Source organism: Benincasa hispida, chromosome 1 (assembly GCF_027475165.1).
Source record: "Benincasa hispida cultivar pf3 chromosome 1, pf3_genome.v1.1, whole genome shotgun sequence".
Lineage (NCBI taxonomy): Eukaryota > Viridiplantae > Streptophyta > Magnoliopsida > Cucurbitales > Cucurbitaceae > Benincasa > Benincasa hispida.
In genome coordinates this window covers 66,338,597-66,355,076 of record NC_143478.1, presented here as the reverse complement: position 1 = coordinate 66,355,076, position 16,480 = coordinate 66,338,597, and the positions used below count along the sequence as shown (strand labels likewise).

Sequence of the window (16,480 nt, the reverse complement as noted above, 5' to 3'; positions counted from 1 at the left end):
AAAGCTTAAATTTAAATATGGAATTTAGGGTTCGAAACGGAGCCCGAGGAAACCAAGGAACTTCTAGAGAGAACGATTCCTACCTTACCAAGGTAAGTGGTAATTTTTCTTTAAGTCTTAAGCATATATTTTAGAGTATATGTATATGCTTATGTTGTGAACAAGTAATTAGCATGAGAATGAGAATATGTAAACGAGATGATCAGGGGGTCAATAGACCTAGACCTCACAGAATGGTAAGGGAATCGAGAGGTCTAGTTACTGAGTTTGTGAGTGGAACCTCGTATGGGATAATTAGAGGGCCAGCAGGTCTAGCTTCTGAGCCCATAAGTAGGGATCTATATGCACATAGGAAACATAAGGAACGCAAGAGAGTAAGCATTTATGACTACTATCAGTTTAACTATCTATCGTGTGTGTAGGTAGAATGTGAGAACAGACTCATTATGAGTCGTATCAGTTTAACTATCTACCATGCGTGTAGATAGAGTTGAGAACAGACTTATTCAAGACTGAGGTTTGAGTATTAACCTCGTATTTGTGATATGCTTATTATTTTATGAGTTGAAATAGACTCTAGAAGTTGCTTACCACTCACTGAGCTTCTTGAAGTTCATTCTTTTCTTTCATGTTTTTCTTCCTAGGTAGCGAAAGGTGAGAAGTTCTAGAGTGCTACTAAGGTCAAGGTCTGCCACAACCACAGTCACACTTTCGGGGTTTAAGAATTGTTGTTGTAAACTTTGTAGTTAAGCCTGAGAGTTGTATAATCATTATACTATTTGTAATAAAATGTGTTTAGTCAAACAGTTGTTGTTTACATCTTTGGCTTAAAGTTTTATGAGTATAAAGAGGTTCAAATGGGTAATAGGTATCACAAAAGAGTGTGATACCTACGGTCCTTCATGCCTCCCCTCGGGCTCAAGAGGAGGGCTTGGGGTGGGGTGTGACAGTTGTGGCCACTATGTTCAAGACCCGAAATCAGCCTTTAAGGGAGCAATCTATCTACTTACCCTTGCTTCGGGGAAGGAGTGAATTCCATCTTATGTAACTGAGTTCTCAACTCCCCAATCAGACAAATCCCCAAAAAGGTAGGCTTGTTAAGTTAGCAATCTGGCCACTCTCACCCATACTAATCAAAGGACCGCCCTCAAAGGCAAGAGTTCCCAAAACACTCAGAATTAAGATCATGTCACCTATGGCCATTTAGGTGAGATGTAAGTCTCAAATATCAACGGTGTTATATAAAGAGACGAATCATCTCGTAGCCCGGTCTTAAACAAACTCTTTGTATAGGACATTCTCGCTCGCATGTCTCCACATGAATGGTCAGGATAAACCATCTGTAGTAGTTCATAACACTTGTAAACCTCTACAAAGCGGGTCGTATTCGTAGTGTCACCAGGATCAGGTATCTCTCCTTAATCCTTATACTATACCTTTTTAGGTTATCACTTAAGGCATGATCCACTTGTATATCTCATATACATGCTTAAGTTTACATACAATAACCATGGATATTTGTTTATTGGATATGAGTAAATGCAAAATAAAATAACTCTTATTTTATTCATAACAATGTGTACAATGTTTACAAACTACGAGACTTCGGAAGAATTAGGACACCAATCTAAACAGAATGTTCCTGCACAAACTCACAAGAATAGTCAGAAAGTTCATCAACTAAATTTTATGAGGAATTGCCTAAATTGGTAGAAGAATACGACATCGATGATGGAGTTTGGTCGGGCTCATCTCAAATTGGGTAGTACTTGTGTTCAGGATCACGCGAAACTTGTATTTGTTGAGTAAGCACAACTCGAACAAGAGGTTAGTTCATTTACTTCACTTTTAAGCTCATTAAATTCTCTTACCTCTTGTTCTCTCCGGTGGGCCACATACATCGCTTGAAGTGCGTAATATATGTTCATGTTCGCTATATTAAGACAAATAGACACAAAAAGAAGAAAATACTTTTGGTGTTCTAAAGTTTGCTAGTTATGTTTAACTAAGGAAAAGATTAAATGGTTAGCCATTCCCTAGAAACAGCGCCTTTTTGTCCGGTACTAAGTAGGTGTCGTTATTTCTATCTAACCAAAAACAAACAATATTTATAAAGCTCGAACAACAACCTAACTAACTCGTAGTTAAAGTGGAAGTAAGATGTCGATCCACAGGGAAATGTTATTTAATCCTTTCTTTAACCAAGCTTAACTATAAAAGCTATAAAACAGGGGTTTTTGATTAAATAAAGGATATTTGTAACCAAATTTAGAACAACCTTACTTTTAATCCAAGTTAGACGTTCATTGCAATTCTTATCATTGAATTTTACAAATTTAATTCACAATCGGATTAAGCACGTAACTACTTACTTAATCTAATTAAACTAGTCTCTACAAAGGTGGACAACTAGCATAATCTAGTCGAGAAAGCGTCCTATCAACGATTAAGTTAGGATAGCCCTAACCCTAATCTATTACATGCTTCTACCTCTATTGGGTTCCTTAGTGGTCATATAGAAAAGATAACACGTGCATTAAGTTCTAGGATTCAATTGCATCGATTAATTATTAAGATAGCTTACTCAATTAACCGAATTTTCTCCAAATCTAGTAATTAGTGCGTCCTAGGTTAGTCAGCCATTCAACACACAATTACTATTGCCTCTTGGAGATCTTGGCTAGACATTCTATCGAACACATTAAAAGCAAAGTATTCAATCATGAGCGAATGTGACAAAACCAAGCATCTAGACTAAACATGCTCAAGATATAGATTATTCAACATGCTTTAAGAATTAAAATCAGATTCAAGAATGCTCAAATTCAAATTTCTATTGATAAAGAAAAGTAGAAAATTCAAAAGAATTTTCAAGAATTCTTGAAATAGAAACAAGATTGAATTACTTCATAAATCTCTAGACAAATTCATACAGAATTACAAGTTATTGATTACAAATAAAAAAGAAATCAAAATCTAACCTAGGTAAGAAACAAAATTACCATAGAGACTAATTGATACAGAGAGAAATTTCAGCCTCCATTGAAATCGTGCTACCTCCCCTCAGCAAAAAAAATGAAAGATTACTATTTATAGTTGTAGGGATTGCGTCGCGACGCCAAGGCCAACGTTGCAACGCTAAATCATAGAAAAGCCAAGAAGCATCAAGCTAACGTTGCAATACTGCGCTGACGCTTGGTTGTACAAGGCGTGGGGATGCATCACGTCAAAATCCAAAGCATTGCAATGTTGTGAGGAGCATTGCAACACATCAAGCTTTTGCAACAAAAAGTGAGCGTTCTATCTTTAACTCGATACTCGATGCTTGATGGTCCTTTACTCGATACACGATGCTTGATTACTCAGTAGCATTTACTCAATGACTTGACAGCCTTACTTAATTATACTCGATAGTATTCTGGTAAATACTCAATGCTCGATTACTCGATGGTTCCTGGGTATTTACTCGATGACAATTTACTCAATTACTCGATTGCTTGATTAGTCGATAGCATCCACTGCCATTTACTTGATGCATTACTCAATGGCCTTTTACTCAAGGATACTCGATGATACTCGATGGCATTTCGATAATTACTCGATTCTCTTCAATTTGTTGATTTTCTTAGTCATTTTTTTTATCCTTTTGGCACAATTTTCTCTTAATGACTTCTAAATGCCTTAGGGACCATTTTACCTACAAAATTAGCATTTAAAGCAAATAATCAACACTATTTTGGGAAAATTAACATAGAAAATATACTTCCTTTAAATACCTATCACTTAGCTCTTTGGATTGAGTAATGTTGTGGTCGAGAGTCCCTGATTCAAAATTATGAGAATTTTCCACCATAGTATATATGAGTTGACTAGCTTCAGTGAGCGCCTTGTCAGCTAGAGCCCCTTTGGCAGCAGCATCAATGTTGCTCTTCCCCAATGGAAGCAAACCTGAATAAAAACATTGGATTAAATACTGTTAAGATATTTGGTGATGAGGAAATGAAGCACAAAGTTGTTTATATCTTTCCCAATATTCGTAAAGAGATTCTCGTACACTTTGCTTAATCCCATATATTTCTTTTCTTATATTATGAGCTTTAGATGCCGAATTTTTTTTTTTTAAAAAAATATTTTTTAATCCACTCCAAGTAGTAATGGATCCTACCGGTAAGTACAATCAATCTTTGGCCACATCCTTCAAAGAGAAGGAAAAGGCCCTAAGATTAAGTTGCTATTATGTCACCCTATGTGGGCACATTCCATCACATACTAAATGGAACTCCTTCATGTATTTATGCGAATCTTCATTGGGTTATCTTCTAATGTGGGTAGCAGATGCACAAGTCTCATTTTGAGTTCAAACGGGATGGTCGTCTTTGGATATACAACGCACAATAGTTGTTGATTATAGTCCGGGTCCCCTAGTTCTCGCAAGGTTCGTTCCCTTGCTTCTCCCATGTTGTTTGGTTAAGTAAATTCCTCTTCTTAATCCTCAAAAGCTTGTTCTTCAAATTCTTCTTCTCCTCCTCTTGTTCTTTTCTTTCGAAGTCACCTTTCCTCACAGTCATTGTCTACAATCATTATTTCTCATAATTTTTTTTTTTAGAAATGAAGTCAAAATTCAAATTAGCTAATTGCTCGATTCCCCAGCAACGACGCCAATTTGTTCGAGATGAAATTAGTGTTGCTAATTCAATTTAACCCTAGGCAAATGAAATTTATAATGCTCAAAACTAATACGTAGTTATAGCGAAAGTAAGAGGTCAATCCACAAAGAACCTCTATTAATTGGCAAGAATTGACTTTTGCATTCCAAATTGTAACAACTGGGGGTTGTTAGTTTAAAAAAAAACTAAGTAAAATAAAAATAAAATCAATTGTAACAAGAATTGTAACACAAACTTTCTTTTTTATATATATAGTAAAGATTCGATAGAGGGAAATTCTTGGGAAATCTTTATTAGCTAGGTTAATTCTATCATTGATTTTGAACAAATACATGAAAACTCAACATCCCATAATCCAATAGGGTAAAAACCCTAAAGACCCTATTAGCTAGTTAGATTGCTTTAGAAACTAGGGTTCTCATGATTATGACATTCAAGAAACACTACAGAGTTAATTTCAAGAACGATTGTTTGAATGCTCCAAATTAAGAAGTTCAAGAATTAATTTCGGAAAAGAAGTCCTAATTATATCTAGAAAACTTAATTTTTACAACCTATCTTACTATTATGCAACAGTGCCAAGTAAGATTTTCATATAATAAATTAATAGAATTAAGGCGTCAACTATTTTCTATTAATTTCTATTCAATTTCGATCCAAGAACATTCAAGAATACAAAAAATTCAAGAAAATACACAAAAGATCTCAAGAATTTAATCCTAGACTAAAGATTTCCCAAGAAAATTACTTCCTAGCCATAAATTGGAGAAGTCTTCAAGGTATCCATTGAGGAATTAATGAAATACATGAAGAAGTTCACAAAAAGATTTATGAATTTTACAAGAAATTTCTCAAGACAAAATAATTTCATGGGTTTTTCTATCTAATTTGTTCTAACATTCCCTCTCTATCAAACAAAAAATGATTTTTCTCCCTTGTTGAAGAATTCTTGAAAATGAAGTTTTATTTGCTGCAATCTTATGATGACGTTGGTTCGACCTGTGTTGTGTGCAGGGGCACACACTTTTTATTTTTTTGTCAATCTCTGGAGCATTGCAACGTTAGGTATAACATTGCGACGTTGTCTTGTTTTGCAGCATTTTGATGCATTCTATCTTATAGCGTTGAGTTAGCGTTGGGTCTACTTATGGTGAGAGTGTTGCGAGATTTCGAGTGGTGTTGAAGCATGTTGAATTGGTTCAATTTAGGGGTAGAATGGTAATTTGTCATTGCCTCTTCTTCTAAGTTGATTCTTTTCTTCAATTTAGCTCCAAATTTGTTGTAATAACTCTTTAGGTGTCGAGATTGGATTTTACCTACAAAATGAACATTTTAAGCAAACAAATAACATAGAATTGAAGAACTTAACACTACGAACATAGCACTTTTTAAGACCTATCAGCTCCCCCTAAGGATGAAGAATTCTTCTGCAAAATGAATCAACCACCACAAGAATAATGGTAGAACCAACTGCCATGAATAAAAAATATTTCTTGCTTTACAAATAATGAAAAACACTTAAAGTTTATTCTATTGTCAAATCACAATAATTTTTATTCAGCTATCAAAATACTATAATCCTTCTCTCACCAAATATATGTGACAACCCTAGTAAGGCTACTTCTTGCAGTTAAATAGCATAGTGAAAAGATGAAAAATATCCTCATTCATATTAAGCCGATCATAAACAAGGAAAACAACTTGAGAAAATAAAGCACATAATATTTCAAATAAGAAAAGAAATATTATGCAAAAACAACATCTTGTGAGACATCCTTTAAGACATATTCTGAGACATCATCAAAACGACCAATGAGCAAATTCCAAAAATCTTAAACAAATACATAGTCAATGACACATCTCTAACAGAGTGTATCTTAATACGTTTTTGTAGTGATGAAGACTTTGTAAATCATCTTTGATTTGTGGAATCGAACTTTTAACCTTAAAATTGATAGTACAAGAAGTATGTACCACTGGGCTCATTTTGGTTTGAGTATTTTCGATTCAACGTTTTTAATATGGTTGAACTTTTTGGTGTAATGGCTACGAAGGTGACATTTTAATTTTATGGATGTTTGGAAGATATTTCAAACCTTTTCCCAACGTCGATGTAGCTGTCCTCGTAGAAACCAAAATGTCAACGAACATCCTCAACGTGGTGTCCTCACAGTCGTTTCCATGACGCAGCGCTGACCTTTTGTTTCTAAATATTCTGAGATCCTTATTCCTCTCTGCGACCGAGTCTTCCGCTCTCCCCTTCTTCTCTTTTTCCCTCTTCAACTAATTTCTTTTCAAACCCAGACTTAATACAATCTTTTTTTTTTTTTCCTTACATTTCATCACAAAACCCCCTTTCATTTCTACTTTTCATTTTTTTCCCCATCACTCAATCTCATTCTCCCGAATTCCTCGTCTTTTTCCACAACAAATTTCTGGGTTTTTCCTTCTTTTCGCATTTCTTTTTTGAGAAAGATAACAGAGCACTCTGTTTCCAAGGACCAGCCTCTCCGGGGGGTGCGATGCAAATCAGCTCCTGGGGTTAGGCCCTCTCTCTCTGTATATATATAATTTTTCATTACTATCAGAAAGTTTTCACCTTTTCAAATGATGGGTCTGAAATTGAATTCAGAAATAACGAAAGTTCCGTCACATATGGAACACTCTATAATTTTTTTATAATCGAGCCGATTCTTCGTTCGAACTTGGGGGGTGGCTTCCAGAATGGAAGACGACATGTCCGACAAGAAATCAAGCTGTGGCTTATTAAACGCCGTGTTTGGCCGCCGTGGATTTTGGCCGAGAAGAAGCGCTTCAAATTCTTCATTGGCGTCTCTTAATTCAAACAATAACAATTTCGTTAAAACGGCAAACAGCATGAATTCGAAACGCCGACGCGGCAGCTCCGACGAGGCGGCGTTCTTTCATGTTTCGGCGGCCGAGTCGAAACCGGCGAGCAAGGTGGGTCCGAACCAGCAGAGCCAACAGAGGGTTTTGTACTCGAATCAACAGAGAGGAGTTCCGATGAATAACCAGAATGAGGGCTGTAAGATAGCGGCACCGCCGAGCAGAGTGGCAGCGGCCGGGAATGAGTATGTGGACCAAGGAAGAAGAGTGCCGAAGGAAGCCGTTGGAATCTCCGGCGAGCTTGAGCTCATGATCGCCGATCACCAGAAATCGAAGGGGACTAATGGGTCGCTTGTTCGAGCCTCATCCAGCAATGTCATGCTTTTTGGAGATTTGGGTAATATCATCAAATTACAGGGACTAAATTGAAACTTTTTAAATGAGGACCAAATTAAAACTAAGCATGTAGGACTAGAATGACAGTTTGTTAATGATTTGTCTTTGATTCTCTTAAGGGTGAATTCCACTATTTTGACAGGTAACTTAAGACAGGGAGGGAATGGAGGAGGAAATGCATACAATGTGGTTGATTATGTGCCCAAAACAGCAAGAGAAGAAACTCCATCAACAAATGGGAAATACCAAAATGGTGGGATGGGGAATATAGCAAAGGGTCAACCGAAACAAAGTGTTGAACAATCAAATTCTCTTTGTCGAGCGTTGTCAACTCGAATGGATCCCGAGCAACTGAAAATTATGGGGAATGAAGATTACAAGAATGGAAGATTTGCAGAAGCCTTAGCCTTATATGAAGCTGCAATTGCAATAGACCCGAATAAGGCGTCATATCGAAGCAATAAAAGTGCAGCTTTAATAGCTCTCGGCATGCTTCTTGATGCAGTTTTCGAATGCAGAGAAGCCATTCGGATCGAACCCCATTACCACCGAGCTCATCATCGACTTGCGACATTGTATCTTAGGTATTGGCAACATCTTAAAACTTTCTTTAGTAATATAATAGCCTATACAAATCCTCAATTTGTTGGAAACAGTACTTGTCTAAATAAGTTTTGTATAGTTCTTCGGAGAAATGGAGGGTGGATATCTACATTGACTTCTTGGATCCTCTTCGGCCTCGTTGGATCTAACATATCTACAATGTTCTTTGATTGAGAGTACAGATTAGGAGACACAGAAAAGGCAATGTATCATTACAAACAATCAGGACCAGAGGTCGATCAGGAGGACTTACCCAAAGTCAGGGTTGTTCAGGCTCATTTGAACAAATGCACAGAAGCACGACGACTACGAGATTGGAACACCCTAATCAAGGAGACTGGCTTTGCAATAGCATCAGGGGCAGATTCCGCACCACAGGTGCTTAGTTATTAGTTATTTAAATCATGTTATCGTTTCTTGTTTCCTGTTTTAGGGTTGTTAGTTACTAATTGATTCTTGTGACTTGTTTGCAAAAGATATATGCTTTGCAAGCTGAGGCCTTTTTGAAGCTTCACAAGCACCAAGACGCTGATGAGGCCTTATCAAGAGGTCCAAGCTTTGAAGTGGATGCCTGTACTAAGTTCCTTGGCCCTGTTGGTAATGCCAATTTACTACTGATTCGAGCTCAGGTCGACTTGGCTGCAGGCAGGTTCGTGTTTAAATATCAAACGTTTTGCAAGCTACAGCCTTACCCTTTGGACTAAAATATTCTTGTCCATATGAACGTAACTCAACACTTAAAAGGATGATCTTCTTTTAAGTTCGAAAGAACCTCCACTCTTGCAATTTCAAAGACCGAACTTATGTATTCATGTTAACAAACTTAGTCACCATGTATCAAAATTGCAACATAGGCATGAATATCTCTATTGTGGATGCTACCATGGTTCTCAAAATGGTGTGTAACTGCAGATTCGATGATGCACTGGAGGCAGCACAGAGAGCTGTTCGGCTTGATTCACACAACAGGGAGACTAACGTAGTGATGAGGCGAGCTCGAGCTATTACAGCTGCTCGATCAAATGGCAATGAGCTATTCAAAATATCTAGATTCTCAGATGCATGTCTTGCATATGGGGAGGGACTTGAGCATGATCCATACAATTCTGTGTTGCTGTGTAATCGAGCTGCTTGTCGGTCCAAACTTGGACAATTTGAGAAAGCGGTTGAAGATTGTACGACAGCCCTTAATGCTCGCCCGTCATATGGCAAGGCTAGACTAAGACGAGCAGATTGCAATGCGAAGGTACCTTATATTCTTCCTTCCTTCTATTCATCATATTACCATTTTTCAAAAACAAAAAGACTGAGAACAAAAGTTAATGTAAATAACTCGTCAGTCCCATGAATAAACCCCTCATTCCCATATTTCTGTATCATATAAGTCCTTGTAATGCGATGTCATGCAGTTGGGGAAATGGGAAGCTTCAATAAAAGACTACGAAATCTTGCTCAAGGAAAATCCCAATGATGATGAAGTCAATGAAGCACTCTCCAAAGCTCGGATTCAGTTAAAGAAGCAGCAGGCGTAAAGTATAGCAGAACAAATTGAAATATATTCCATCATGATCATTTGTATCGATGAGGCACAACCTTTATGTAGATTGTAAAGAAAAAAGGCACCATTGTGGCCAAGAACCACCGGGAGATCAAAAGTTGTAAGTGTAAAGTCCAGGGTTTAAAGAGAAATAGAAGGCGACTACGGAATATTATGACCAGTAATTTCTCAGCAAAAGTTGGTGTGTTAGGATTTCACTTTGCCCAAACTTATTTCTGTATAGAATTGTACTTGTAGTTTTGGTTATTCTTTTGAAGTTTGATACCATAAATGGGATGGCAACTCTTGATTAAGCTACTTTTCTTCTTGTGTCTTGATTCCCCCCCTCCCTCCCTTTTTTGTGGAGCACTTGTACCACAATTGTGTAATAAACACTACTTATGATAATTATTTAAGGGTCTACAAACCATTCTGCATTTTTCCATTTTGCATCGCTTGTTTCTGTCTTTGAAAATAGTGTGTTTGGGAACCTTTTCTATTTGTTTTAAAGTTAAGAGAGAGAGGAGGAAAAAAAAAAAAAAAAAGATAAATGTACTGCAGAAGCAATGATCAAAATTTTGATATTTGTTGAACATAAAGGAAAAATATATATATATATATATATATATATATATATATATATATATTTCAAGAAAAAAGTGATGGTAACTTCTAATTTGTATGATTGCTTTTTTTAGTTCAACGGCTCGGATTTAAACTAAATAGTTGAACATAGAGGGTAAAATTCAAACTTCTTAGTCAATGATATATACTTTATGGTCAAGTTAGACTCTACAACCACGACTACTCAATCAAACTCATTCAACGTTTTTTTGTTTGAAATCAGAAGTGAAAGAGATAACACAAAACTTTTGACAAATATATGAAGAACGAACCTACTTATTAATTAAAAAACTTTCGAAGAAAAACATGGGTTAGATAACGTTGCGAGAAAAACACAACATAAGGCAACATAGAGTGGAAATGTATATTTCAAAGCAAATTTCATTAAGATTGTCTTTATCTCCTTCACAGTCAAGTTAATAAATCACGATGACAAATAAAAGAGACATGAGAAGAGAAAGAACACTAAAGACATACTGGTTATACACTCGTTCATTCCAATCTCGAAACTATGCGTAGTTTTCTACAAACTGTTGGTATTATAAATGATCTCACTCGTGCTACAAAGGACAGGATAAACAATTGAATAAACTCTCTCTCAATCCAATTAGAACGGTTCGTAACTCACTCGAACACTACCACACACTACTACAAAACAACCACTCGAGAAGAAAGGTCTCAACATAGAGCAACAGTTGGTAAAAAATATATATATTTATAAGCTGCAAAACCTAGCCCAAAAGATGGAACTAAAACTGTACTAAAAAAAGATGGAAATAAAAATGGGACAAACTTCATTGGTAAATGAAGATGCTATACAGAACATCTTAATGTTGTGGAAAGTGTAAAATCAAAGTCCACACAACCACTTCATTATAACGAATTATGGGTATCTTTCTTCACAGATTAAGATTGAAAATGAACTTTGATGATTTTAGAGAACACACATTAAAAAGCTAGAAAAGCTAATTGTTGAGCACCTTATTGGATTTAGAGATCAAATGCATTGCCTTCATACGGTGGATGGCAGAGGAAGGATCAAGGCTTTTGGGGCAGTTGGCTGTGCAGTTTTGTACAGTTCTACATCTATAAAGCTTCGTCTTGTCTTCCACTATTGCTTGCAATCGTTCCTTCTCGAACTCATCTCGACTATCATTTTAATCAAGTTTAAACCTCACATCATCAATCATAGATTAAGGGTTTTTTAAACTATACACTAGTTGAACTCACATCTATCTCAATGATATAATATATTTCTACCATTAACAAAGAATAAGAAAGAAAACAAATAACAATACCTACTCTCAAGACCCAAAATATTATCTTGAATGAGCCAATAATATGTTTTAAGACACAGCTGTGCTCAAAGTACACCAACATAACTTAGAAGGTATTACCTTTTTTTTTTTCTTTTGTTTTTTGTTTTTTTTTTTTTTTTTTTACCTCACATTGGTTTTTAAAGGGAAAGATGAAATGTTTTGACAACTTCAGTTAAATACCAGATGTAATATATATATATATTAGATTGAGGAGCTTGTTTGACATACAATAAATCTGGTTTTAAATTGTGTTAAAAGAATCGTTCAGTCAAATGAATTCAACAACAGTGCATTTATTTTCCATTTCAAATATGCTTTTTAAATTCTGTTGTTAAATAAGTAAAGTTTTTAAAACAATATGTTTGTCTTCTCAACGTATCCAGATTTTGAATTTTAAAGAACATAATTACATTTAGAAAGTACCTAATATTATCACCCATTTTAAACAGTTTCATAACCATGTTAGTTTTTGGTTTTTGGCTTTTCCTGGTTTTCTGTTTTTTGAAAACAAAAAACCAAACTTGTTTAAGTTTTCAACTTTAAAAACAAAAAGAAAACATTTTAACAATAGTTCATCCAATGTACGTACGGGCCAATACGTGCTCTCAAGTTTTTAGTCTTTATTCTTGAACATCATTGTACGGGCCAATACGTGCTCTCAAGTTTTTAGTCTTTATTCTTGAACATCATTGTACGTAAAAATGTTTATGGGCGAGGGAGGCCAAGGCCAGAAAATGGCATCGTCATCCTCAATCTTGCCCCCCATTTAAATCCTCAAACCTACAAAATTCTCAATTTAATTTTGCAAGGATCGGTTGGAAATGAACTTTGGGAGGTTGGGGGCAATTTGAAAGATAGAGTTAAGAGGGACGACTTGTATTATTGATTACTCCTAATTTTTTGGATTCATACAAATTCTAAGACGTCCCTTCTATTTATACTAGCTGACACTTGAATTTAGGACTAAAATTTTGCCAACACATTCATGATCCAGTAGCCTACAAATGTCTTTCTAGACCATTCTTTACAATGACATCTTTTTCTCATATATTCTAGAGAATTCTAGAATATACTCTAAGCATCTCCTACAAGTAACTTTTCTAGAATATTCTTATAATTTATACTTCTAGAAAGTGGGCTTTTGTTTGGACTAGACCCATATACTTCTAACCCAAGATCGAGGTGGAGAATTCCTTAGAATGGGGATGAGGTTAATTGGGAAATGAAGTATTGAAACAAAAAGTAAATTGGGAGAAAGTTGAATTACCTATCAGAGATCCATCGATAGGCATTGAGCAATGCAGCAGGACCAAGAAACTCTTCTGGATTCCACCAATATGGAGGACATGAAGTACTGCAACAAGCACAAAGAATACACTCATACAACCCATCTAGCTTCTTCCTCTCTGCCCGAGATTGCCTGAACTCTCGCCCGTCCTCCGCCGGCCTTCTAGTCTTCAGCCATGGCTCGATCGACCTATATATGCATCAAACTATAGTCAGCTCAGGGGAAAAGGAAAAACAGATGATGCTCTCCTTAAATCAGTGATACATATTACAAACATGCATTTTGTAACAGGCCACTTTGATTAAGTACAATAATATCACAAGGATTCTGAATAAAGAGAGAATAGATTGTATGGTCTTCTCAACATGCCTTTCGAGATAGTGCCTTTTTAAGTTTATTATATTCTTGGGTTGGATTTTGTTAAATAACCGATTCCGATTGACCCAGAAGTTGAGTTGATGGGTGAATGCAAATTTAATATTATATCATCTAACACTTTCCCCATTTGTGGATTTAGAATATATGTAGAAGACCCAACAAGCTGACACATTCCTCCAAAAGCATCTGCTATGATGCCATGTTAAATACCTGATTGACCGAAAAGCTAAAGTTGATGAGTGAGACAAATTTAATTTTACATCATCTAACATTTTTCTTTTACCTGCATCAATTGGCTCTGACATCATATTAGATAGACATAGTTTTCATCTAAAAATGAATTGGTTATATACGAAAGAAGTAACAATATCCTTACGATGGACCGTCTTCCCAAATTCATGTGAATCTTATAGAGATCGTGAGTTTTCCTCATCCAATATGAGATCCTCAACATTTCTCATAATTACAATGACAATTGAAAAAATAAATGACGGCATTAGAAAGATTTGAATGATGCATACACGTTAATTCAACAGTGAACTGAAAAGCTTAAGCTAAAGATTAAAAAAATAAAAAACTAAAAAAAAAGGTTAAGTAGATGAGATTACTTGTATTGTTGATAGAAGTTGGTGAGATCAACAACAAGATCTTTGATGACATACATATGGGGAAGAGGGGTTATAATGGTGGGTTTGGAAGTATCAGCATCAATAGGTTTGAGGCAGGCCACAGTGTTAGCTCCATCAATGTTCATGGCACATGATCCACATATTCCTTCCCTACAAGACCTTCTATAGCTCAAGCTTGAGTCTTGCTCTGCTTTTATCTTCTGCAATCCATCTAAAACCTACAATCAAAGTATGGCGACTTAATCAATCCACGAATCTACAGAAACATTATTCAATAAAATTGTCTCGATGTGACCGTTCTCAATAATCACTACATGTTGATTCATCCCTCTCATGACCCGAGATACAAAATTCAAGATACTTTTGCAGTTCCCTTATATCTCTCGCAAAAATACTCACATTATAGCATATATAAGGCTATCTCAAATAATTTCTAGAATCTAAGGCAAAAACTGTAATAATACTCAAACCAATCAACAACTCTAAAAGGTTATTCAACGAAGCTAAAAAAAATTCCTCTTATTAATTGAGGGAAGCGATCTGAATTCAAAAATCTGCATGTTGTGATAACCACTTACCACTAGATACAAATTCGAGGTACACAGTTTCTCTCTATAAATTCATTCAAAAATCGTATGTCGTGATAACCACTAACCACTGGTTAATGGAAACAAATTCGAGGTACTTTTGTAGTTTTTCTCCATACATTCATTCAACCGTGATCTTTTACAATTCCTCTAGGAAATCACATGTTGTGATAACCACTCATCGCTAGATACAAATTCGAGATAATTTTGCAGTTCCTCCAAAAATGGCATGTCGTGAGAACCACTAGTGATTATTAGATACAAATTCGAGGTACTTTTATCAATTTGTAACAAACTTTCAAAATGTCACTACATATAGAGAGAGAGAGAGGAATAGAATAATAGTGTACCATTGGGCCACATTTAGAGAGATCAACGAAGAAAGAGTGAAGGAATGGCTTGTGATTGGGATACTGAGGATTCCACCTATATATTTTGAACTCCTTTTGATGAAATTTAAGGTTGCTTTGTATTTCACCATGAGCTTCCATGGCTTCTTCTGCATGTTGCTGAGCCTTAGGATGGGCTTCTAATACTCCAAATTTTCCCTTCATCGCCAACCTCTTAGCCACCTTGTTGTAGCCGTGGCGGAACCAGCTTTTTAACATTCTTTTTTCCCTTTATCTCTCAAGTTTGTTTCAATGTAAAATGAAGAAGAAAGAGTTTGGTTTCACAAGCTTATGCATGTCACAGCTTGTGCTGTGGTTATTGCTTTGAATAACACGTGCTGTAGCCTTCCATCACACTTGTAAATATATGATGTGCACTTACAATAAATACAATATTATTAGTCCTTGTATATTTCCTCACTTGTTCTCTAGATGGACTTGGGCCTAATTGTCTAATGTAATATGGGCTAAAGCCCATTTCAATATTGGGAAACTATGATAATGGATACGACATTTCAATATTGCCCTTTCTATCTAAGAAACTAGAGAATCGCAAATGTGAAATTTATAGTTTATGCAGAAAAAATGTTTAAAGGATTCTAATGAATGAAACAGTCTTTTCTATAATGTTTGTAACTATTTGAAGGAAAATAAAATAGGATTTTATGAAAATTTAAAGGATGCAAATGGCAGGATCATTGAACGTTCAAATATACGTACACATTAGATTGTTACGTTTCACAATCACACTCATACACGAAGAGATGCACTACTTTATTGTCTAACTAATTTGACTTGAATAGTTGTAAAGAGACAAAATGATGTGATTTCCTATTCAAACAAATCTCCACTGTCAAATCATGATGTTTTATATGTATGGTCTAGATCACACCCACATATGAACAGATATATATATTAGTCATATATTAGTCTTGTAACCACTCAATATGAATAATTACAACGGGACAAAGGACATGACTATTCGTTCAAACGTATTTTTACAGTTAGATTGTGATGTTTCATATTTATAGTTTAGATCACACATCGATATACAAAAGAATACACATATACTTCACATATAATCATCTCAACCTGAATAATTGTAACAAATGTTAAAATAAAAACTACTAAAAGGTGTTAGGGAAAAATAGAGATGTAAAGATTTTCCCTTCATATAGATTAAAATGTGCATTTAAATTTTTTTAATTTTAATGAA

The 16,480-nt window shown here is 35.5% G+C and overlaps 2 protein-coding genes across 2 annotated transcripts; one reads left to right on the top strand and one right to left on the bottom strand.

Moving 5' to 3' along the window:
• Window positions 1-6,903: 6,903 nt before the first annotated feature.
• LOC120072492 (inactive TPR repeat-containing thioredoxin TTL3) lies at window positions 6,904-10,487 on the top strand. The gene is made up of 6 exons (XM_039024855.2): window positions 6,904-7,911; window positions 8,053-8,494; window positions 8,696-8,891; window positions 8,990-9,162; window positions 9,426-9,759; window positions 9,923-10,487. Exons 1-6 carry the CDS (start codon window positions 7,392-7,394, stop codon window positions 10,043-10,045), a joined length of 1,788 nt encoding a protein of 595 aa, XP_038880783.2. The 5' UTR covers window positions 6,904-7,391; the 3' UTR covers window positions 10,046-10,487.
• Window positions 10,488-11,447: 960 nt separating this feature from the next.
• On the bottom strand, window positions 11,448-15,581 carry SDH2-3 (succinate dehydrogenase 2-3). The gene is made up of 4 exons (XM_039019130.2): window positions 15,226-15,581; window positions 14,268-14,506; window positions 13,261-13,470; window positions 11,448-11,823 (listed from the first exon to the last, which is right to left on the bottom strand). The coding sequence occupies exons 1-4, from the start codon at window positions 15,481-15,483 to the stop codon at window positions 11,640-11,642; spliced, it is 891 nt and encodes a 296-aa protein (XP_038875058.1). The 5' UTR covers window positions 15,484-15,581; the 3' UTR covers window positions 11,448-11,639.
• Window positions 15,582-16,480: the final 899 nt, after the last annotated feature.